The sequence below is a fragment of the Ischnura elegans genome, chromosome 8 (assembly GCF_921293095.1).
Source record: "Ischnura elegans chromosome 8, ioIscEleg1.1, whole genome shotgun sequence".
Classification (NCBI taxonomy): domain Eukaryota; kingdom Metazoa; phylum Arthropoda; class Insecta; order Odonata; family Coenagrionidae; genus Ischnura; species Ischnura elegans.
This window is the reverse complement of record NC_060253.1, coordinates 51413554-51438509: the sequence shown is the minus strand read 5'-3', so window position 1 is coordinate 51438509 and position 24956 is coordinate 51413554. Positions and strand designations below refer to the sequence as shown.

At 37.9% G+C, this 24956-nt stretch overlaps 1 protein-coding gene across 1 annotated transcript in view; it reads right to left on the bottom strand.

Annotated features, from left to right (window-relative positions):
- Positions 1-24956, bottom strand: part of LOC124163206 (protein ELYS) — a 61362-nt gene that overhangs the window by 20928 nt on the left and 15478 nt on the right. Inside the window, exons 7-21 of the mRNA XM_046539938.1 lie at positions 22898-23287; positions 21097-21290; positions 19741-20068; positions 17552-17753; positions 16035-16295; positions 14996-15107; positions 14745-14908; positions 13429-13541; positions 12696-12840; positions 11534-11742; positions 10045-10396; positions 7630-7767; positions 6124-6298; positions 1454-1526; positions 232-577 (exon numbers count right to left, since the gene is read on the bottom strand). Coding sequence (XP_046395894.1) covers positions 232-577; positions 1454-1526; positions 6124-6298; positions 7630-7767; positions 10045-10396; positions 11534-11742; positions 12696-12840; positions 13429-13541; positions 14745-14908; positions 14996-15107; positions 16035-16295; positions 17552-17753; positions 19741-20068; positions 21097-21290; positions 22898-23287 — 3202 coding nt within the window. The remainder of the gene's footprint in view (positions 1-231; positions 578-1453; positions 1527-6123; positions 6299-7629; positions 7768-10044; positions 10397-11533; positions 11743-12695; positions 12841-13428; positions 13542-14744; positions 14909-14995; positions 15108-16034; positions 16296-17551; positions 17754-19740; positions 20069-21096; positions 21291-22897; positions 23288-24956) is intronic.

The window sequence follows — 24956 nt, the reverse complement described above, 5'->3', positions numbered from 1 at the left end:
AGATTCAACCACTTCTGAAATAACCTGATGTATTATAGCAGACTCTTGTTATTACAAAGTTCACTGAACCAAAAAACCGGAAGTTCGTCATAAAATTGAATGTTTCATTTAGGAGTCATCGAAAAAAAAACATACTACGTCAAAATTTCTAATCTCTTCGATTTCCTATACTTATAGTCACACAGAGGAATGGCTTCAGTCTTATTTATAATACACACAAAAACAGCTAACCTGACTTCAACCATTGCTGGACTTTTAGAAGGACTGGCGTGCATTGCGAGCCTAGGACTGGCACGGAGGGGCGTTCGTGGGCTAGCTCTAGCCCTTGGACTGGGCTGAACCTCCGGCTGTGATGTCTGCTGCTCAGCAGTCTTGATAGGAGATCTGGAGAGGGGGCTCCTTGTAGTGGACACTTTTGGAGTAATCTCCGAGGTGCTATCCTCCTCTTCATTACAGAAAGAGGGCCATCGCAAGGGGGAGGCCTGGGCTGGAGATGGAGTCAATCCCGTGGGCAACTGGAAGCGGATCAGTCGGCCAACACTTGGCCCTTCTTCCTCCCCCTCTTCCAGGCTAACAACTGTTGAGATATTGTAAAGAAAAAAGGTTTTTAAAAGATTTCCGAACTTTTCCTAGACAAAAATCTTCATTTCCCCTGAATAGTATGCATTTACCTCTCTGTAATCACATGACATTTTCACTTTGCATGGATAATCATGAATAACTTACCATATGAATTAAGATTTCCCTGAAAAGGCACATCCTAATTCATACTGATCAATTGGAAGAACATGTTTAGCAGACAAATTTTCTGAAGGCCTGTTTACACGATACATTAACACGTACGAGTTAATGTACGTTGGCGTGAATGATTTTTGTGGACCGGAACGGAACATGTATGAATGCATGAACCAAATTAGAACAGGTTCTATTTTCTGTGCATGCATTTGCACAAGTTGGGTGGTTACACTGTGCATTTTGGCGTTCATTCTCGCATCAATACATTTAGACATTAACCCGTATGTGTTAATGTACCGTGTAAACAGGCCTTAAGGGAGTAAAATGGTGAAGCCTTTTACCATCCAGTAATTATATAACATTTTCACATTGCTTGGATAATCATGAATACTTTACTCTATGATTTAAGTTTTCCCATGAAAGTGCACATCCTAGTTCAGTTGTCAATCGGAAGAGCATTTATTGCAGACAAATTTTCTAAGAGCAAAGGCAAATTTAAACTCTGAGCCGAGGAATTTGCATCTACAATTTAATGGAAGTAAGAATATACAATAAACTATGCTGATAAACCTTGTCAAAGGATATACAAATTACAGATGAAAACTACTGGATGTTTGTGTGTGGGAGATGAATTTTTGAAGAATTTACCTAGTTAAATCTATGAAGGTATTCCCTTCATAAAACAGTCATTTATCAACGAAAAAAAAAATTTCCTTACCATCTTGCTCAGCCTCGTGTTTATCATCGACAAAACTGGGAGAATCTGCAGTCACTTCTCTTGCTTTGCGCACCTACGAAGAAAATCAAGTAAACATTAGAATTTCTAAAATAGGCATACAAACAAGGAAAATAAACCCGGCAAAAGTTTATTTCCATGGTAAGTCAGCAAAATAACAGAAACTTTCAATATAAACACATTTAACTGGGCATGGAATGTGAATTTGAGCCACAACTTCTTACAATGATATGAAAATACATCAGCAAAAATGGTTGAATTCAGTCGTGACTATAAGGCTCCTTCCACCACAAACTTGGATGAATTCCACTTCAACTTTAAATAACCTTTAGTCACAGCTACCTCTACCTCAAAATGGTTTTCTGACTTCATCCATTTTGCTACCAAAAATTAATGAATGATAATGCCTTAATGCAGTCTAATACTGCTTTTTGAATAAAACAATGCAGGACATATTTCAAAATGAGAGTTACTGAATACAGGGCCATTGTATTTTTTTAAAATAATGCAAACTTAGGGAAGTTAGAAATTTTGAACCACAGTAATGTTTTACAATCTTTTGTAAAAATCATTTGAGTCAAATCTGAATACATCATCTGAGTCAAATACAGTGGAACCTCGTTAAAGCGAGTACGGGCTATAGCGACACCCCCGCTAATACGAGAGATAGCCGATGCGCCGTCAATTGACCCTATAATAAGCGTGTTAAAAAATTCGTTTTTACGAGACCCTTTCGGTGTTGGCTCTCGCCATAGCGAGGGTTTCACCGCCGGAAGACTTTCATCAAGACTCCTTAACCTCTGTAATTGCTAGCAATCTGTTAGAAATGAAGTTAATGGAGTGCTCAGTCTCAAATTTATGTGGTAAACTGTCGTTCGATAAATATAATGATTGACGAAACAATGCTTTGCATGATTTTTATTCAGTGCGGCGCTTACAAATTGTTTGAATAGTTAGTCGTTATTTGAGTAAGGAAATTTAGTGATGCAAAAAAACATCGCCTTTCGTCTGGATTTATGCTTACGTTTATCGGATAGATGTTTATCTGTCGCCGCACCACTCCTGTTCCTGTACATCTGTTCGCAACAGGTATATTGGCTATTATTTGCTCCACCTCCGGTAAAGCGACAATTCGCTATAGCGAGTGTTTATTAGTGCACCGTGGGGTGTCGTTATATCGAGGTTGCACTGTACATCACTGCATACTGATACCTGTTTCAAATTAGGTTTATTCAGTGTGTCTGTGTACAACTATGTTCTTACATTGAGGCATTAGGTATCCTATGCCAGCATTATGCTGCAGCATTCAAAATTACCCTAAAGGCCCATTAATTACTTAAGGTGATTTTGGCAATTTTTGGACCCTCTCCTCTTGGTGAGATATCCAGAGATTTGGCACAACCCCCTCCCACTAGCCTCACGTGAGATAGTTCAAAATACTTTTTAAAATATTTTCAGCATAAATACAGTGAGTCCTCGTTTAACGTCACCTACCGTTCCTGAAAAATGTGACGATAAACGAAATGACGTTAATCGAAGCATAAAATCCCATAAAAACAATGTAAAAATTGAATATCGGTTCCTAGACCTCACAATTCCTATGCGAAAAAATTTTGGCGTATCATATCTGGGGCATTTTTTACGATGGGAATGCCAAACTATGGCATAAGTACGAGTTCCTGTCTTCATCGACGACAATAGCAGCAGTGACGTAAATCCTTCTCCATTTTTGTATCTTCCCGCATTTGCTTTTCGGCTTCGCTATAGTGCGGTCCAATGAATGCTACCAGACGCTAAAGACCGGGGATCCGGTGCTCCGGTCCATAGGCCCTACCCCACCCTACCCTCGCTACGAGAATTTCTTTTCGGACCGGGAAGGAGCGAAATCAAAATGGCGGAAATGAGCGAGGGCGGGCAAACTGGGATTATGAAATCGAAGAGATGGTTTTAATTGCAAATTGAGGCGGGCGGGCGTCGCCTGGGCATCATCATCGCTGAAACATCGTCGCAGTAACAGGAACCAAAATTATTGTGAACATTGTTCTCTTGGACATTGTCGTGGAAATGTCTCTGATGCTAAAATTTGCCAAAACCGTAATCGCAATTAATAATTTACACACCGATTTACACTTTGAGTAGACTGACCGTATTACCGCCCACGAAACAAACAACCTGTAACGCGGTAACGCCTGCCACTTCGCCTTTTTTCTCGCGCGAAATTTAAAATACGTGACGTTATCGCGAAGCGAAGGGACGATAAACGAATCACGGTCGTAAAATTTTCGTGACGTTATCGCGAAATGACGTTAAACGGGGTGACGTAGAACGAGGACTCACTGTACATTAGTCTATGCTACATTGGATAGGATTTGTCAAAAAAAAACAATTTGTTTGATTATTTTGATTGAAGATTAGTTGATACTAGTACAGTGGAACTTGGTTAGTACGTTCCTCCTTAGTACGTTTTCCTCCTTAGTACGACGATTTCTCTCGGTCCCGGTACCATCGGAACAAAATACAGGTAAAAGTATTTGGTTAGTACGTTTGAAAAAATTGCGCTTTCCTGGTTAGTACGCTCAACTGTTAGCCGTGACGCAACCCTCAATTCGTTCTCCGGTATCTTCTTAAGGGTCGTAAAGCTCCGAATTCATGATTTAATTTATTATTACTAGCCATTAAAATTCTTGCATTCATTCCACATATATTTCTTCGACCGTGATTTATCCAAATGCATTTCTCAATTCTTATGACGCGATGAATAATAAAATATGGCCATTTATCAGGAATGTCTGACTATGCAAAACTGCAGCCAATGAGAAGCCCCAATTTTCCCCACCCCGAGATCCTCACCTTCTGTTGCCTCTGGAGTGCCCACTGCGCACAAATTTCACGAGTGGGCAATTGTTGCTATTGCACGAGTTATCATGATGAAGAAATGAGCCTTATCCAATTTCCACTTTATCTAAAGCAGTACTGCTCGACGTCAATGCTACGTAGTACATGCGTATTTGACTACTGCTGCGGGAGCAGACGATGCTCTGGATCTCCACGCGAAGCTTATGTTAGCTTAAAAATACTTGATCTCGGCACGAAAGCAGACGACATTAAACAAATTTTAAAAGTAAATTTCAACTGTATAAAATAAAATCTTCTTATAATTACCTCGTAATCTAATAATCTTGCGTGTTATTATTCGATATATCGATCGCTATAACAATCGATATGGCTTTATTCAGAAGCGCGAATGTGTACGGCTGTTGCCGTAATTTAAGGTTAATATAATTTTGTCCAATTTTTATGATGTTTAAAAACAACCCGTTGACATACTCAGGGTTGTTGTTATATTCTCCGAGTATGCTGTGACAAAATAGAAATGACTTAGCTATACTTGTCCTCTTTCTATAAATACATATAGGACAAATCACGGGAGAAAGACGCCGTTTTCATGTAATTGTCTTCGGGAAATCTATGAAACATGATTTTTTATTCACGTGGTATTTTTTTTCAGTGTAGCGCCCATTTTCTTTATTTTAAAGGTGAAAAGAGTTCAGGAAGGCGATCCTACGAGAACTACCGATAGTAATTGTAATTATGACGACTTTTCCACAGATTGCAATTACCCCGACTGCTATTTTTTACTTTCCTCGTTAGCACGTTTTCCTGGTTAGTACGTTCATTTTTTGTGGTCCCTTCAGAAACGTACTAAACAGGTTCCACTGTATTTTATATCACTAAGATCACAATTTAACACTGTTTCTTGCAGGAAAAAAATTGCATGACACTTTCCACAATCCTCCCTTACCCCCACATGAGATTGGGTGAGAATCGACCTGACACCCTTCCCCCTAAACGCCTCACCTAATTAATAGATGTCCTCTTATTTACATCACCGCTGACACAATCCTAACCTCCACGTTCCCACTCACAGTCCAACTTATGCCAGTGCATAAATGGACAGACTAGCACCAATGGAATTAAACAATACAGGTATACAAAACTCCAATAACATAAAAACTACCAGCATCTGGATTTAATCAACCAACATGCTATACGGCCGAAATGCGCACCAATGCATAAACACCTGAATTAAAATGAACGCATTTACTGAGACATGCATCCTAAATTCCAGACGATTAATTGAACCGAAGAGTAAGGTAATTCTAATAAGAAGGACACTAAGACTATTGTATTACAAAATAATTCAGTTGAGACTAAGAGCAATTCAGCCCAAAAATTGCATTAATCGACTCTTAGTTGGAAGTCTTGCATTCCTCAAAAAAAACACCCTTTTCATAATAACATGTAATGAATGTTCCAGGAGTAATAAACATGTATTGCCATGGAAAAAACTTCCCTGAACTGGGAATCAAACTGGACCTTTGGCCTTATGGGCCACTGCACTGACTACTATGCTATCCAGGTTCCTAAATTCCCATGGCAATTGTACCAAGGCTCATGGCACTAGATGTTGGAAAGCCAAAGGCCCGTGGTTTGATTCCTGGTCGAGGAGAATTTCTTTTTAATGGAAATTAATTCAAGCAGCAGACTTCAAAATATTACATAAACCAAGAGTAAGTTTACCTCCATATTAGTGGAAGGCATCAGAATGGCCCTCATTATATCACTATCAGATACACAGACAATTATTTCACCTTTAGAATGGAGTGTGGAGTCCTGGGAGGTTTCTCTCTGGGAGGTGTAGAGCCTTCAGTTCCAGTTGTGCTGACGTCATCATTATGAAAACCATTAACGCTAGTGGCTTTCTTACTTTTACGAGGCACCACAGGAGTATTGAGTAGCTCCAATGCAGATTTGTTCAAATCAGTACTAATCAGAGAAATAAGCAAAGAGAGAAAGGTTAAAGACATACCCAAGCATAAAAAATATTAAAGCAATACAAAATTCAAATCATATTTCAAATCAGGTACACCCACCTAATCCCTGGCTGAAATTTACTAATGTGTACAATGCGAAAGAAATTAGGACCTACCATAGCAGCAATTAGTCATGATTCAAGTAAAAAAAACATATTATTTTTACAGAAACCTTCAGTGATTTCAGATATATCTTTTAAAATATTTTTTTATTTTTGATTAACAACCATTTCAAGATAAAAAAAGTTATTACTAAATTATAAAAATTGAAACTTTAGAGAGGATTCACGTGAATCAGAAACCCTCGTGTGACTGATAAAAAGTCAACGGTTATTACCTTGACGACAAAGCCAATCTTATGTATTTTTCACAAAACTATATATTATCAAAGAAAAATTATCTCATTTTCTCTCCCTTCATTACCCATAAAAATACCAAAAATATCGCATAGGGTTATTTTTTTCTACAAAATCAGTTGCATTATACATACAGAACATTAAACATCAACTTACACACACAAAAGCATCATTTTCAACCCGACTCCCACAGATTCTTTTCAAATTTGGCATATTAAGTACACTTTGGTCCAATAGCCATCTCCATACAGACCAAGTAGTTCATGCCAAGTCCAGGCATTATTTTTCGAAAAATTTTAAGTGTTCCACTCAATGCTCCACTGACTTCTCGCAATTCCTTCGTTGAAAGTTAATTTTCAAAAGGAGTTAAATATTATAAAACAAACAGCAACCAGCTATGGATACCATACACACCTAATTTTAAGTTTATATCAAAAGTAAAAGTACATATTACAATAAATTAAAAAGTTAAGCTAAAAACTTATGTTTTTATTCAAACTAAAAAGAAGAAAATACACCACCCTGCCTTGTCTTACGTTTACCATGCTTAAATTTTAAGACTACATTTTCAAAACCAAAAATGTGGCACGCATTCCACTCACATTTGCCAATGGAGTGATGTAAAATCATCATCATATAATGGAGATTTTTATTTATTGTATGGCAATGAACATTTGCAGAGAAAGAATTTGTTTTAGAAATTGAAATCAACAGGCACAACGTTTTTGGTATTCATTTGAACATACTCTCTTACCTGATTCCTCATTCATGAAGTAATGCCTATTTTCAACATACAACGGAATCTGCTTTACCATCAATCCTACAGAATCGATGAATATCAGAGAGCCAGGGTCAACTGTATTAAACTTTGCACTAAGCACATGCTACCTGCAAGCCCTGATTTATAAAAGACTTCCAAATTACTCACTCTGCTATGTCCATTGAAGATGATGCTGCAGGTATCTGGTCACTTGAAGAGATACAAGGTCTCTTACTAGGTGTACGATGATCATCCTTACTGCCAATGCAAGTAATTTGTGGTGGGAAAACAACTGATGGCGCATCCCTTAAAAAAAAAGAATACTATATTTTAAACACCTTTCAATATGAAATAAAATATGGCATAATTACAATATAAAGCAATTTTATGACTGCAAACTGATTTATGCAGTCTGCATAAAATTGACAAGTGAAAATATACGAAAGCTTCAATATGACGAAATTTCAGAAGCACCAACGAGGTAAAACTTAAGTCAATTCTTCTAGTGCTGCATACATAATAATACTGTTTATTGACCCTGTTGGTTTGGGTGCAAGCATAAGGCAAGTAAAAAAAGTAGCATTACAGAAACAGACAAGTTATAAATGAAACATAGTAATGTAACTTCTTATTCCATCTTCTTCACTTCTCGATACTTGGAGAAGAATGTAAACTCATACCATCTGTTGGTTTTCTGGATGTCAGTGGAACAGCATTACAAGAAAGCAGAAATGCATTCAAAGAGGATAAAAAGGAATCATTGACTTGTACAGCAGACTCTCGTTATTACGAAGTTCACGGGACTGAAAAACCAGAGGTTTGTAACGACAAAGTACATATGAACGTTTCTTTTAGGAATCAGTGAAAGGAAAAAAAAACATACTTTGTCACAATTTCTTGTCTTTTCAATCTCCAGCACTTATAATCTTCAGAGTCAAGTTTATAATATGCACGATTAAATTATGCACAAGTCCTTGATATATGAATAAGATGTGTAGTGAGACCTTGCTCGTAAGTTGATAAACCTATACAAGGCATCGAGGAGAGTGGTTAACCTGCAGAATGCAACACTGCATCACAATCGTGCGTTATCTCATGATTGTGACGATCTGATCTAACTTGCAACGCAACCAGAGCTGAAAAAAATCGCGGTCCGCGGGAAGAAATAATGGGCAAAACGCTGAACAGTTCCTCACTTTACACCGGACTACATAATACTTTGTTCAGATTATGCCCGAAGTGCGAGTTCCTCTACGCCACGTCGTGTCGTAGAGGAACTTCATGTCACATCAGCAAACTCCAAAGGCACCAAATTTGTAAATTTGGGCACGCTTGACTTTTCCGAATGTTCGTACCTCTGAAAGTTCATTAATAGAATTTGCGTAGGAAGAGGACTAACTGTACGTCCAATTTACGAGCATTAATGAGTGGGTCACCATAATTCCACAGGAATGAAGCTTATTGTAAGATGTTGCGTGCATATTGAAGTATCTCCTACTGAAGAAAGAACCAAAATCGATGCTCTTGGGCACAGTAAAAGAAGAGAACTTAAACGTAGATCAATGATGATAACGTAGCATAGAGTATATGCACCTAAATGCCGTTGCTTTTTCGCGGAACTTTGTAATAAAGATAATTTTGTAATCGCCGGGCCCGGGACTGAGTTTCGTAATTCCATAATAACGTTTCTTATACTTTAGTTTGGATAGGCCTTTTCGTCGGGACCAACGAATTGCTTATTTAACCAACGAATTGCTTAAAATTTCCACAGGGGAGAATGACGCCTCGGTAGCTTAACTGGCTAAAGCACTCGGCCGGAAATCGAGGGATCCGGGTTCGAATCCCGGTCAAGGCGAATGATTTTTCCTCTGTGGATTTTTCGCACAAAACGAATGGCTTCGTAAAAACGAGAGTCTATTGTATATGAATTTTCGCATCAGCTCTGAGCAATGCTTCCCCATAAATAAAGTCAAGGGCAATGATAATAAAAATAAAAAATAGGGTTGATGATGGACACAATAATACTGGTTGAGTTGTTATATGCAACCACGTACACAATTTATTCCTTGAGTCACCACACAAAAACAAATACTGAAGGGAGGGAAGGCAGGAAGATGTATGATTTACTATACATGAGGACCAAATACTCACTATGACCTGAAAGAAGAGTAATTACACTGTAAAGAAGTTTCAGAGGATTAAGATACAAGAGGCCTGATGATCCTGCTTCACAAGAGAACAGTCACGCCAGCCAGTTGTCCCATGACACGTAAAAGGGTTGAAAAAGGGATAGGGGGCACCGTTGACAGGTTAGAAAATATAATGCCTACACACAGAGATTAATAAAAGGCTTCTGACTTATCATAAAAGAGATAATGAAAAAAGGGCATTTCCTAGTATTCCTGGCAATCCACGTCCACATTGTTAATGAGGTACAGTTAAGTGACACAAGCAATCCCAGGAGTTCTCCCTCCTCCTTCCTTCTGTAATGGGAAAAACTTGAGCTGGCTCGCCTATATCATATTCCTACAAATGATGACAAGTTAATTTTTTTCGCTAAACTTTAAATCGGTTCCAACATACCCATTCCTGTTCCTTGGCTGAAATGGTGCCACAGGTGTGCAGATAAATGGTATCAAATCAACGGAAGTCCGAGCAGGGGATTTGAAAAGGTTCTTTGGTGGAAGGTGTGTCATGCCAGAACCTTCGTAGTCCTCCCTCTTCCTCTTTGCCCTGGACGATGGCACCGAGGGCGGCGGGAGGGGAGTGCGGATGTTGGGACGCGGTGTAGGTGGAAGGAGCGCAGGCAATGGAGGTGGATTCCACGTCTCGCGAGCCTTATCCATCATTGTGCCAATCAAAGTTGACTTCGTCCTCACAGAGAGAGGAGACGACCTCTTATTGATGACAACAGACATGGGCACTGGTCTTGGCACTGAAAATTGAAGAAAAAAAAAAACATGTTTAATGTTACGCCACTTATAATTTTGGCACCCCATTTTGGAAAAGTATGTATTAGCTAGAAGAATGATGAGGATCAAATGGATCGACCGAGTTAGTAATGAGTAAGTCCTAAGAAGAGTAGAAGAGAAGCCTCATGAAAACCTTAATAAGAAAACGGAACACACTTATAGGTCACATCTTGAGACATGATGGCCTGATGAAGACAATCGTCAAGGGACAAGTGGATGGCAAGAACAGAAAAGAAAGACCTTTGACAAAATATATGGATTAGGTAAAGAAGGATGTAAAAGAGAAGAAATACGTAGGTGTGAAAAGATTAGCTGCTAGGAGAATTGAGCAGAGATCTGCATCAAATCAATTTTAGGATTGTTGATCAGTGATGATGATGATGCATTAGCTATTTGGGGAGCATATTAGGCATAAAAAGACCAAGGAGTAATGAATTACTTTAAGAGGAGCTTTATACCATCAGAGACAGAATTCAAGACTAGAAGAGAGCTGATAAGTAAACGATTGTGTACAAATATATAGAAACTGCTAGCAAAGAGCTTGAAATGGAACATGGACATTTGTGGTGCCAAAATGCCTACCCTGTAGAAAGATAAGAAAAGACAAGAGCCTTTCAGGATGCAGTTATTGACGAGAATGGAGAAAGTGAAATGGAAAGACAGAAAAATTAAATAGTAAGTGTTAATTCAGTATGCACAATTCATGATTTTTAATCCCTTAGAAAGGTATACTTTTGAAGTGAGAGGAGAAAAAGTACCATTTTTCAATTGCTTCTTCACTGTCACTATGGACAGGCTTCTAAAACCAAATGAATCACTGTGTCAACATGAAATGATGGTGATAGGTTGAAAATATTTTATGAAATGCAATCCAAAAGTTACAACATAAGCCATTACTCATGGCCAAATGACAATTTGATGAAGAACTGAAAGGAATTACATGATTCAAGGCTGAAATTTTTGTTGAATCTAGGTGGAATGACCCATTTACAACCATTAAGCTTCCCAAAATAGGAGTTGATTTTGTGCCGCATGTTGATCAAGTATGAAGTTATCCCAAGTTAAAACTACTATGGTGGTGCTTTGCCTGGTTGACTCACCTTCCTTCCAGCTGTTCATGATTGCAGAGTGTTTCGCACAAAATGTGGCCAGCTGCCTTGTCACGGGTGGCATTGTAGAGGCATATCCAGTCACAATTGCATCTCTAACAGTCTTCATATTACTGCTACGGCCATCAACTAAACCTCTTGCAAGCTCTTTTTTCTTTGAGGGCCTCTCACTCTCGTTCACTCGCAGTGCTTCGATGATTCTTCAGGGAAGAAACAATGAGAGACTTAATTGTTGGGCCAGGTAAAGAATCAAAGCATTCAACAACCAAAGGAATCTCCTTAAACAAGGGAAAGCCAACTGGTTATCGACAAATGAAGTCAACTTTTTCTGTTGGGATAACACGAAACTTCATATTAAATGATACACAAAGATATTGTACTCTCCACTTAATTTTAATTTCAAAAACTCTACTGCGTGTTTCAATTAGCTCGCAGTTATCATCAGATACTTAATGATGATTGCCAATAGAAACATGTGTAGTAGAGTTTATGAAATTTAAATTAAGTGGTGAGTATGATATCTATGTGTATCATTCGGTCATCTAGAGCAATATTGCGTAAAGTGGTAACCTCATTGTCTTGTGTATTTGCACACCACAAGGGCTTACACCTTCTTCAAGCTGTAAAATCAATTTCCAGCAAAATATACAGTTTTAACAGATAAAGTAAAACATGCAAAAGCTATAACTAAATGTATTCAAATTTGCTACAATCCTAACGAGCTTTCCACTTTCAACATTTAATTCATTAACACAATGAAAAACTTATTCACAAAATATATGTACTATATACTCAGAATACATATAGACTTAGAATTTGTGAATATTTTAACCCCATATCAGAAATATCTAACATGAAACATATTGTATCACTTAGTATTGTATCACTCTCAGCGTCATCTACATGATTACCAAAATAATTCATCATAGTCTGAAATATAAAAGGAATGTATATCAAAATCTGTAATTCAATTGATTTAGACAGCATAAGTTATGATGTAATGACTATCAACAATACCCTTGCTACTTAGACACCTAGTATTTGAGGCCTTTTAAAAGGAAAAATATATTTATCAATGAATACAAACATCGTGTCAATTGATCATGAGGGAAAATACATATTCAAATTTAACTTTCACCACATTTTAGGTTACCTAGACCTCTGAAGATAGTACATGACATGGAGTTCATGAGCCTTTGCATCCTTCTGAGATGTAAGAAAGGATATGAGACCTTGCTCTTCAGCAGGAGTTAGGGAATTCTGCAGCACCCACCGAAGCTCCTGCAAGTCCCCACAGCCTGATAGAGAGAGAGAACATTGAGCAAAACCACAAATGCATACCGTAGAACCATGTTAAAACCAATAGATGTATTACAGTTGTTTATCCCAATTGTTCCATACCCATTCCAAGGAGCTGATTTTAGAAAATATATGTAAAAAATTGGCCTCAAGTTCATGACCCAAAGTACGTACAAATTCTCAATTTTCTTAAATATCCCAACTCACTCAAACTAAACTTGACGGAAGAAACTATTCATTTAAGACCAAGATACTCAATGCTAGAGGCTCATGGAAAGAAGTAGTTAATCATTTCTTCATAAATGGAATTAAATCTATAAATAAACTTCACAACAGAATTTCTCATTTTCATATGCATTACTTTGAAAATATTATAACAATGTTGAGACCCACATTAAAAATTCGGAAAAGCAACACATCCCCTAAGTCTCTCAGTATCAACGTTGAAACCACGGTCGTGAATAAATATTAATGTGAAAGCACAAAGTTCTTCTTTTTAATTTAATTGTGAATCGCTTTCACCAAGTTACGCCTCAAACAATCAATTCTCTCAGTATCAACAGATGCAGCATGAAAACTATACAAACCATTGAAAAAATGTTGAAGAAGTTCCTCGGAATTCTGGTCATTCCTATGCTTCCTCTGATAGTTGAATGCCTCATGAACCAAGCCATTCTCAAGTAACAAGGTGAGATTAAGCCTGGAAAAGACAGTGGGCATGAAATAAATATGTACGCAAATACAAGAAATCTTAGTCTAAAGGTGGATTTCAAATCACCTACGATTTTCAATCGAGCACTCCAAAACATTATAAATCAATTTGAAGCAGTTGGAGTGATCCTGGAGCGAACATTCCCAGCAAACTGAAGCTCACATCAAGTGCAAAAAATATTTCTCATGTGCTAAGTGGAGAGTGAAGCAAGGAGACTCTTTAACCCTGATAGTGCTATCCTTCTTCCCGGAGTACAGTCGAAAAATGCTGAGGATATTTTAATAAAATGTAGCAACTAGGAAAAATAAACATTATATAGTTTATTTTTTAGATATCTTTAAGGTTTTTTTTTGATTAATGAGATTAAATTGGACAATAATCACAACATTTTAATACGTTTACTGATATATAAGCTTTTTTTATTTCAATGTCCTCATATTTAATAACAATAACGTAAAAGCCGATATATCGGCGCACCGCACTTTTCAGCCCAGCGGTAAAAGCCGATATATAGGCGCACCGCACTAAAAGGGTCGAGGCAAGGACATAAAACACAAATATTTCGGCTCCAAGTAATGAGTTAAAGAAGTCTAAATATCAAATCTTCATGATTCACATACATGCTGTACTCCATATCAGCAATAGCAAAATCATAATTCATTGAAAATTTAGGTAGATGGAAGGGAAAACAAATCTTCCTCAATTCACCTTTCCCTTATACATTTTCAATAAAAAATGGTGAAAGTTCCAGCCCACTTTGCATGAGTTGATGATATCATAGGAGGCCTGGGATCATATTCTGTACCTCCCAACCGATCGATATGGGAGCTTTTCCATCAGTTTGGAAGACAAACCGATCTGAAAGTTGTGCGTGCAGCAGGGACTTACTCAGTTCACCTTGCTGCAACTAGCAAGATCATGTATATGCAAGAGAAATGCATGCAAACCAAAGCTCTAATTAATTATTTTGTAGCCTTGAAAATGGGTAATGCGAAGGAACCAAAACGTTGGCTGCCTTAATTCCTCCAATTCGTGAGCAAACCCGAGAAAAGTTATTCACTCCATAACAGTTGACAAAATGAAAAGGGTGAAGTAACCCAATCTGAAAAACTGCTTCAGAGCCAGTCTCAATATGAATCTTATTTGATTTGAAACACGCTTTTACCAACACAAGTTTACCACAAAACTTACTTGATATCTTCAAGACCACCCACAGGAGGCTGCCTCACTCTAACATACTTCAGAGCCTTACGTGGCTCACCTTGAGTGAGGAATGCTCGAACAACACATCGGTGCTGCCAGAGTTTAATATCCTGCGGACATATCAGGGGTTCCAGAAACATGTTGATTGCACTCTGAAATACAGAAAAAATTAAATTGCTTTACTCCTTGAAATAAAAATTAACAAATATTTAGCATATAAAATTATTTAAGTAGCTCACCTCAAAATCTTTGTGATCCAACAACCAAAATGCCTGAGTCAGTTTGATGATGCTAGGGCTCAGTGAAAATGCTGATGGAAATTTTATGAGCTGGCTAATGGAAGAAGCATATCTGTCAAATGAAAGAAACAAAATCATTAAAGAGAAGAGGAAACGAAACAACTCCACATATTGGAATTTTAAATTAATGAGGAAAAATTTTAACTGAAGAAATAATGCTGTAGTTAGACCCAAAGAGAGAAGATATCTTTTGCAAAATGTTTCCAATTAAAAAATTGGCAGTAATTGTAATTCCCAACAAATCTAGCGGCAACAGTAATTGAGAATTTGATGCTTATATCATTCAACATAAGATAGACACACTGAATCAATCCTAACTAAGGATCACTCCCATGACCAATCGACAAGAGCACTATTATTTCTTTTTACAAGAACGATGAAGGGTGGAGTACTTAAGATTTAGAAAACCTAGGCTTCCGTTATTAGAATAGGAATAGTAAATAAGTCTACTAGGTAAAAAAAGCTGTACAGATAATAAACTTTATTTTGGTAAGAGAAAGATTCCTACCAATTGGGAACAGCGTAGCCAAAAAATTATAATGATTCAAACCATAGAAATTATGAGACGAGGTGATTTCAATATAGGGAAGTTAATAGGGATTTTATGCATTATTGTTATGTTTCAACAGGCAATGAAAATTGATTTTGTGGTGCACCATTTGCCACAACAAGGTGTTGGATATGCGTTTGACTTTCAGCCAGATAGCCTGCGTCCAAATCTTGGTGTCAGCCAGTATTTTTTGTCTCTTTCCAGAGAAATTCCAGATTATTCGAGGAAGTTCCGGCGCGGTGTTCAAGAGAGTTTGCCACCAATATATCAGCAAGCCATCTCAGCTACCAAATCAGTCTGTATTATGATGGTATAATAAATGCTCCTCTACAGCAACTTCATAAGAATTTCATTCAGAGTAGCAATTGCTACAATTGTAAACAGCATTATTAATACACTGGAAAAAAAAATACAAGAATGGGCACAAACCTTGCATTGTCTAGCAGTCCTGCAAGGTCCAAGAAAAGGTAAATGACAAGGCAATGCTTATCTTCCACTGGAAGCCCATCAAGGAGATATGTGCGAAGTAAGGCTTGCAGGGATGGTGGAGGGTAAGAACCAGACGCTTCACTACCCACTCTTCTCCAAGTTTCTTGAGTCAAACGCTCCCCACACTCACGGACTGCCCCGTCGATGAATAGGACATCAGCCACATCTGACACTCCAGGAAGACTCTTCAACATCTTGCGTCTGAAACAATTAAATCACATTTTGTTTTAAAGCATATGATGATAAAAAAAGAACTAAATAGAAGCAATGATGCAAAATAGAGGTGTCAAGATGGCCATAGTGAAACAATTAAGCTCAACAGTCAAACCAAAAAACCCATGCACACTTGGATTAGAGTTGATTTAACGAAATGACAAAAAAAAAACAAGGTCTACATCAACTTGAGTGGCGTTTTCTTCATTTGCATCTAGTCTTACATTTAAGAGCTTTCTTTCAGACTGTTTACATGAAATGAGAAGATACTGTTATGTTTTCATGAACAGAAGCCATTTTCAGACAACCGAATCCAATCTTTTGTGCTTAGCTACTGAATGGTTGATGATTGCATTTCTTATAAAACCAATTTTAAAACTTCACTCTAATTGTTCTTGAGAAGCCATTTTCAGACAACCGAATCCAATCTTTTGTGCTTAGCTACTGAATGGTTGATGATTGCATTTCTTATTAAACCAATTTTAAAACTTCATTCTAATTTTTCTTGAGGACAGGTCAAGATTTCGTGCGAAAAAGTGCAGAAGCACAAATTTTCATGAAACCAAGTAAATTTCATTACATTGTCATGTTATAGAGGTTCACAAAACTTCGTCGCCTCTAACAATAAGGTAGTTATGCAAAATCCCAGGTGAAGCGTTAGGACCCGTCCCAACATAAATGCTCATCAAGTAAGGAAGCACAGGGAAAGGAATTCAGCCCCCCTTTCCCTGAATATGTGGTGGTTCTTGCCTGTGGCTTACTCTTTAGCCAGAATCACAAGATAATTTTTTTGTTCCACACAATGATAGCTCAAGCAATAGATTTTCAGGGACCAAAAGAATGATTGCTTGACCTTTCATTTTCCGCTTCACACTGTCATTCCACCTGTCCCCTTTTTTGGCGCTTTCTGCAAAACCAAGCATGGAGTTACAATCGCTACTAGCAGCTGTGCATTCTGATTGGCTTGAGGATAGTGCCAGCATTGGTTTCAGTGACAGAAAAAGGGATGTGCCGAGTGATGGAGAAAGGGAAGGGATTTCCATCCCTCCAGCCATCGCAAAAAATTATACTGTGAAACAATCTTTTTTTCCACATCATAGAAGCCATCACTGCAGCTGTCCCTCATAAGGGATGGAAAAAAATGATTGTGAGATTCAGGCTTTAACCTTTAAATTGAATCACTGAGCATTTAAGCTCATCGACTACGACCATATGATAAGACAATGCTCTCAAAATAAACTTACCTCTCTTCATAAATTGCCGTGAGAATAGAAGCTGGATAAGGAATACGAGGAACTCCAATATTTGAGGCCTCAATCTCAGCAGCATGTGAGTCCTCTTCATTCAGTTCTGGGAGAAGTCCTACATGGCAAAACCACTGAACGACCTCAGCGTGGAGAGCCAGGATGCCAAGAACTTCACACCACTGCTCAATTTCTTTCAGTTCTGGTAAAAAAATATTCAAACAAATAGAGCTGTAGTTATACCCAAAGAGAGAAGACATCTTTTGTAACATGTTTTCAATCAAAAATTGGCAATAATTGTAATTCACAACAAAATCTAGAGGCAACAGTAATTGAGAATTTGATGCTTACATCATTCAAAAATAAGATAGACACGAATTCAATCCTAAGTAAGGATCACTCCTATGACAAATGGACAAGAGCGCTTTTACTTTTTTTTACATGAGCAATAAAGGGTGGAGTACTTAACCCTTTCGCGCCGAATGCCACACCTGTGCGGCGAGGATTTTTTTTCCATGAACTACGAATGCCACACCTGTGCGGCGTTAATTTTCCTAACCTAAGCAACGAATGCCACGCCTGTGCGGCACAGGTCGAAAAAAGTGACCGTGGCGGACACAATAGACCAACGGATGCGGTCGCCCCTCGTGATCCGCCTTAGCGCGAGCCCAGTCCCATCTTCGGCCGCTCAGGTCGACCCTTTCTTATCCTCTCCATGCGGTCAACTACTGTTATTTGCAGTGTGTTTTCCAAAACTATAGTTGTTGCTTACTTTTCATATCTATTGCTATAAATGAATTCATCTTTTTTTGCTGACCACATGGAAATTTCAAACAAAATTCTAACGTTAATATCAAAGGAGTTATAGACCAACTAGTAAATATACTAAATCCGTCTAAATTAACGTTAGAACTTCGTTTAAAATTTCTGCACGCTCAGAAAAGAAACACAAAATTCATTTTGAATGTAAAAAATCGATGCGAACAACAAATATTTGCATATATTTTGCACTAATATTTTAGCCAGTTGACTGCGGACTCGTCCTAGGAAGGGGCTTTTAATCCTTCGAGGGTCTGGGACAGAGGCCGAGGAAAGGGATCGGCGCCCCACTGAGTTGGGTCCAAAAATGGTTAGGGAGGGAACCACTGCCCACAGTCGATGCAAAAAAGCTTCGTGCAGGGGAGTAAAGAAAACTTTCAAGAGACGTGTTGAGGAAGAATTTCCCTCAACGAAGGTCCGGCTCGAAAGGGCTGAAAGATATAGAAAACTTAAGCTAAGAATACGAATTGTAAATTAGTGTACTAGGTAAAAAAATCTGCACAGACAGTCAACTTTATTTTTAGATAAGAAAAGATTCCTACCAATTGGGAAAAGCCTAACCGAAAATTAAAATGATTCAAATGTCATTACATCCTTCATAATGATTAGGATCTGCATAAAATTTTCCCATCACACAGCATACACAAAAATATACTACTGTCCAAAATTCTTGTACTTCAGTGCAGCGATAGCTAGATAAGAATTTTAACCCGTCAGCACCCAAAGTGTTTTTTTAATTCACACATATTTCACTTTAAAAAAATATGATACATATGAACTTAACACAAAGAACGCAATTCAAACTGACTGAATAATGGAGGAAACCTTCTACTAAGTATGTGCACCAACATGTACGCTAAAATTCACATATTAAATACATTGCCAGAGTATTGGCTCAGCACTGCACTGGGTGCCATATGGCACCCGTGAGCGTTGACAGGTTAAGATGCAGCGTTATGAATTTCATGAATAGGAGAACCAAAATATTTCTGAAAACAAAATACAGGGAGGCGATCAAAGACCCAAAAAATGTAAACTGGAAAACACAGTTTTAGAGTTGAGAACAAAAATATATTCTTAACGCACTGAAAGACATAGAAACATATTCATATACCAGCCTTAACTTTATAGCACGAAAGGAAAACAAGGTTCTTGTGTCAATCAAGGGAATACTGGGAATTTCATGTGATATGATGGGGTTGGCAACCCAATTGCCAACCCAACACCAATGTATGCAGTTCATTGATTAGGTTTTCAATGTAAAATTTTGAAATTACTAACCCTCTTTCTCAACATCTATTTCTCCTGCTTTGAGAATTTCTTTGTTTGTTGCTTTCTTAGAACTTACCATGCACAAGAAATCTACTCACCATCGACAAAAATCCATGGAGTGCACCTTTTCAGTATTTCTTTCAGAATGGTAGACAAATGCTTTAACTGCCTTCCACAAACAGCCATGAGCCTTGCAGCTTGAGGGTCTGATAGTAGGGTGCCCCCACACTCAAACAGAGGTTTGCTTAGTTTGTTAATACACTCTCTGAGCACACAAGACCTGTGCTTCACCCACGACATTAGGAAGCTCAGGGTCACACCAAGTGAACTGGCACAACCATCTGCAGTGTCCACAGCACACCGAATTAGATACGAGAGCATATTATACTCTAGTGCTAGTGACAGAAGAAATTTACGCTGCTCATCCTGAAATCAAGATAACAACAAAGGTTAACATCAACCATACAAAACACCATGCACAAGCAACTTCCTTACATTCAAATCTTATTACAAAATAATAAAGCATGTTATTTGTACAAAGTGCAGAGGTACACTATCTGGTAAATAGATATTCAAATCCCTGAATAAATTATGTTAGGGATGAGTGGATTCCAAATGTCGACTCTCGAATCCACTGTTTCTTGGGCACGGACTCTGAGTCGATCCCCTAAATTTGATTCTGATTCCATTGATTCCAGGAAGATAAATATTTTGAAAATAGACTGTAAGCTTGGAGCGTAAAGGCCACCACACACCTGAGCCATTGTGCATTATACATAATTGAGCTAACTATTTACGTCTGAAACAGTTTGAGTGTTTATTATTTTATTAAATCTGAGGACATATAACTATAATACTGATTCATCATTTTTAATAAAAATACTTTTAGCCACTTAATTGTCTTTGCTATTTTATTCCAGTCAATTCTTAAATCTTTATGACAACAGTGCTTCAGACAAATCAGTATCCCACCTGATAATAAGAAAAAGAATTGATGGAATCAGAATCGAGAATCAGGAAGCGATTAGAAAGATTTGGAATCGAAAAAAAAGTGGAATCAACTCATCCCTATAATATATCTAAATGTTTTTGATATTTTTTTAAATGTTCATGTCAATAGGCTAAATGTTCCTTTCAGTCTAATTCAGTAACTGCAGAATCAAGAAACTAGAAACTGAGCAAGTCATGGACTTACTATGCATGTTTTGAATATCAGATAGGCATGCTGGATAGGATACTGGGGTAGGTTACAGACAAAACCCGGTGGCAGAGAGAAATCCTACTTCATGGTTAAGTTGGCAAGTTGCATTATTGTCTATTAATGTCACTCAAATTTAAGTTCCAGCAGAGAAGTTATGCCTTCAGCAGATTGGTCACTACATGACAAAAGAATCATTTAAAATTCACTCACCAAAATAAAATCGATTAAAACACAAAAATTAAAGCATGATTACCACAGGAGTAGTGCTAGGATTATGGATGTCAACATATGACGGCTTTAGACCAGCAGCAATGCACTCATGGAACAGAGCAGATGGGTACAGGTAGGTTTTTGATCCTCGATGCAGTAGAGTGGCCAACAAACTCCTCTGAAGACCAGGTGTAGTCATATTTATGACACATTGAGATCCCAAAAGAAATGAACACTCTGAAACAAGTAGAGCAAAATACAGAATTAAAATATCCTTGCTAGATGGAATAAATGTCATAATTATACCAAATCAGCTTATGATTTTTATATTTTTAATAGACTGATTACAATGACAGATTGACCACTGGTAAAATAATTGAATAGTCTGCCAACATTTACACATGAGTTTTGCAGGACTAATTACAAATTATTTTATCTTAGGATGACCCTTAAAAAGTCATGCCTCATAAGGAAAATCTAGAACTACATATAATTTTCTTTCATGACATTTTGACCTCTGAGAGGTCTTAAGATTATGAATCTAAATTCCCTGACTATTACAAACTATTTATAGAAGAGAACGAGGTACAAATTTTACATAAAAAGCAGCCTCTCATTATTTCAAAGTAAATGGGACCAAAAATTTGGAGGTTAATATTATTTAACTTTATTCTAATGTTTCTTTTCAGAAACATCGAAATACTTTTTTATAAAAGTCTTAAAATACTCTGTAGTTTGTACAAAATTTTAATGTGTAAGTACTACAGTGCAACCTCGATATAACGACACCCCACGGTACACTAATAAACACTCGCTATAGCGAATTGTCGCTTTACCGGAGGTGGAGCAAATGATAGCCAATATACCTGTTGCGAACAGATATACAGGAACAGGAGTGGTGCGGCGACAGATAAACATCTATCCGATAAACGTAAGCATAAATCCAGACGAAAGGCGATGTTTTTTTGCATCACTAAATTTCCTTACTCAAATAACGACTGACTATTCAAACAATTAATAAGCGCCGCACTGAATAAAAATCGTGCAAAGCATTGTTTCGTCAATCATTATATTTATCGAACGACAGTTTACCACGTAAATTTGAGACTCAGCACTCCATTAACTTCATTTCTAACAGATCCCTAGCAATTACAGAGGTTAAGGAGTCTTGATGAAAGTCTTCCGGCGGTGAAACCCTCGCTATGGCGAGAGCCAACACCGAAAGGGTCTCGTAAAAACGAATTTTTAACACGCTTATTATAGGGTCAATTGACGGTGCATCGGCTATCTCTCGTTATAGCGGGGGTGTCGCTATAGCCCGTACTCGCTTTAACGAGGTTCCACTGTAGTTAATTTAATTGCTTATAATAATAAATTTATAATAATTTAGGTCTTGTTTACATGATTGGCGATCAAATACCACATAATACTACGCCATGAAATGCATTCAAATGTGATATGAGAATATTACATACTGCATCGTTCTCAGTCTTCAGTTTCATCATCGGCAAATTCCATTCCAAATGATATTTCCTCCATTGCACAGGAAAAATACCACTCACAGTTTAGCAGTAAAACAACCAAAATATTTCACTGGCTGAGAAGAAGTCCAAACTTATCAAAGATGATAAGTGCAATCAGACATGAGAATTCAATTCTACCTCCCCTCGATGGGAAGTCAATTGCTAGCCCAATATTACCTATGCACTTCTTACATTTACACTGTATTCACAAAAAAGGCAACTGTAATCTTCTATTCCATCATTTTTTAGGGAAAAATGAGAAACAGAGGCCCGACACCTTGGTACTCTGTGATTTAATGATCGCCAAAATTGAAAACTCACCAAAGGCCAGAGCAGATGGAAAAAGATGCTCCTCAGGGATTGGGACAGCAGTTGGACAGAACCTTGAAATGGAAGCAGGGTTGATACGAGCAAAGAGCAGAGGCAGTCCATTGGCAGACATTGTCATCTCTGTTACAAACGGCAGAGCATATGTGACCAAGTGAGGCTGCCCTAGGTGACTGTTCCCTCCTTCTGAAGACGGATCGCCATTTAAGTCGGATGAGAAGAGAACCAACGGACTGGCTGAATTTGGCATTTGCTCCCTATACCACTGATTCAAGTCAAATAGTGTGAGATTATGCTGCAGATTGCACGGTGCTCCATCCTCGGCAACCTGCCATGACTGCCACACCAAGCAGCAGAGACTTAAGTCATTCTCTGATGAAGACACTGCAAAAAAAACGAGAATATTCACATGAGCACCCCTCAATTAGTGGCACAAAAAGCTCTTACTTCTCATGGGGTTACTGGCAATGAAAGCTTTAGTAAAGAGAGGTCAGGATCACCCTCAGCAATGGCATTTACTTCATGCAATTTGACCATTAATCAATGAGGAACTTGCATGGGTCGTAGATTGCTCTAAAAACTATTTTGAATAAGTCAAATGGATACATTAGGTCGCAAAAATACCTTCAGTTTCTCCATTCAACATCAAAAGAAATAAAAAAATTGCATTTAAAATCGAGAAAAATTTCTCTGAGCCGACCACTGCGCGAAGACACCCGAGCGTTGCCGAGGCCAGGCGTGACGTCATAGGTGCCTAAACAACCGTAGGGAGTAGGGAAATACGCTGAGCGCATGGTGTAAAATTTGTTTTGAGGGAGTATTTAGCCGCTCATCGTCACTTTATTTTGTTCTGTTATTCTTGGGAAAGTTTTCCTATTGCTATTGTGCCTAGATTATTACTTGGGATATTAATAATGCGGCATCGGGATGATGAAGTACAAGCGTTTCACTTCGTGTGTTTTGGTTATCAGAAAAATGGATGATAACGTTGCCACTCGTTCGAATAGTACACCTGAAATTCATCTACGTCAACATTATACCCCGCAAGCCGCCTAAAACGCGTGTGGCATGAGGTTTAAGGACACCAGCCTTTTTTTAGGACACCAAAAATTGATGCTACGACCCTCATGGAATTTGTTAAGACAAATTATTGCTATACGTCGGCGGCAAATCGAGTTGTAAAAGAAACTTGTAATACTGGAGGATAACGATCGTAAGCTGTGCTGTTGACATTAGAGTAAGCTGTGCTGTTGAATTTGGCAACGCCGGATTAACGGAGAAGGAAGTCCTATCCGTCCTACGGTACGAATTCACAGCAAAACAGTCTGCACACAATCCACATGTGAGATCGCGAATCGGTTCCGCTGCCAACACACACACAAGCTACAGCCTATCTCAATGATATAGGTAAATCCATAAACAATATACTAGCATATACCATAAAAATATAGTGGGAAATAGGCAAATACTCTTATCAAAAACTGGATGTCACTATCACATTCTTATATTCATCACGTACAACTTACAACAACAGAACTCGTTATGATGAATAGAACTATTTATTCACTGATTTAAACCCTTAAATTAGCCCACACAAGTGACATTTCTCACTACTATCCGTTGAAATAATGGAATAACAAACTTCACACACAGTTTTTATTTCAATAGCGTGATCGTGAAATGTCATATCTACGGTGAACAACGGAGATTAGCACGCCACTGACAATTTTTACACTACTGTTAGACATTTATCGATAGCGTAATAGCACTTTTTACAATTCAATCACGATGGAACACTGATAACTCATGGCCGATATTTTTCAACCTTGTCAAACTTTGTGCATTACAACCACTGGCACTGTGATTATTAGCAGTAGCTTAACGAGAGATGTCACGTTGAAAATAACACTATTTTGGCACAAAAATGTTCCTAGATGTCTCCAATCAGCGAGCAAAAGTTGCATTGACTGGAATTCACCCCATAATACAAGCACAGACAGTACTAAACGACGAATTCTCCGGTACCTACAAATAAACGGATGAAGTTATTGTA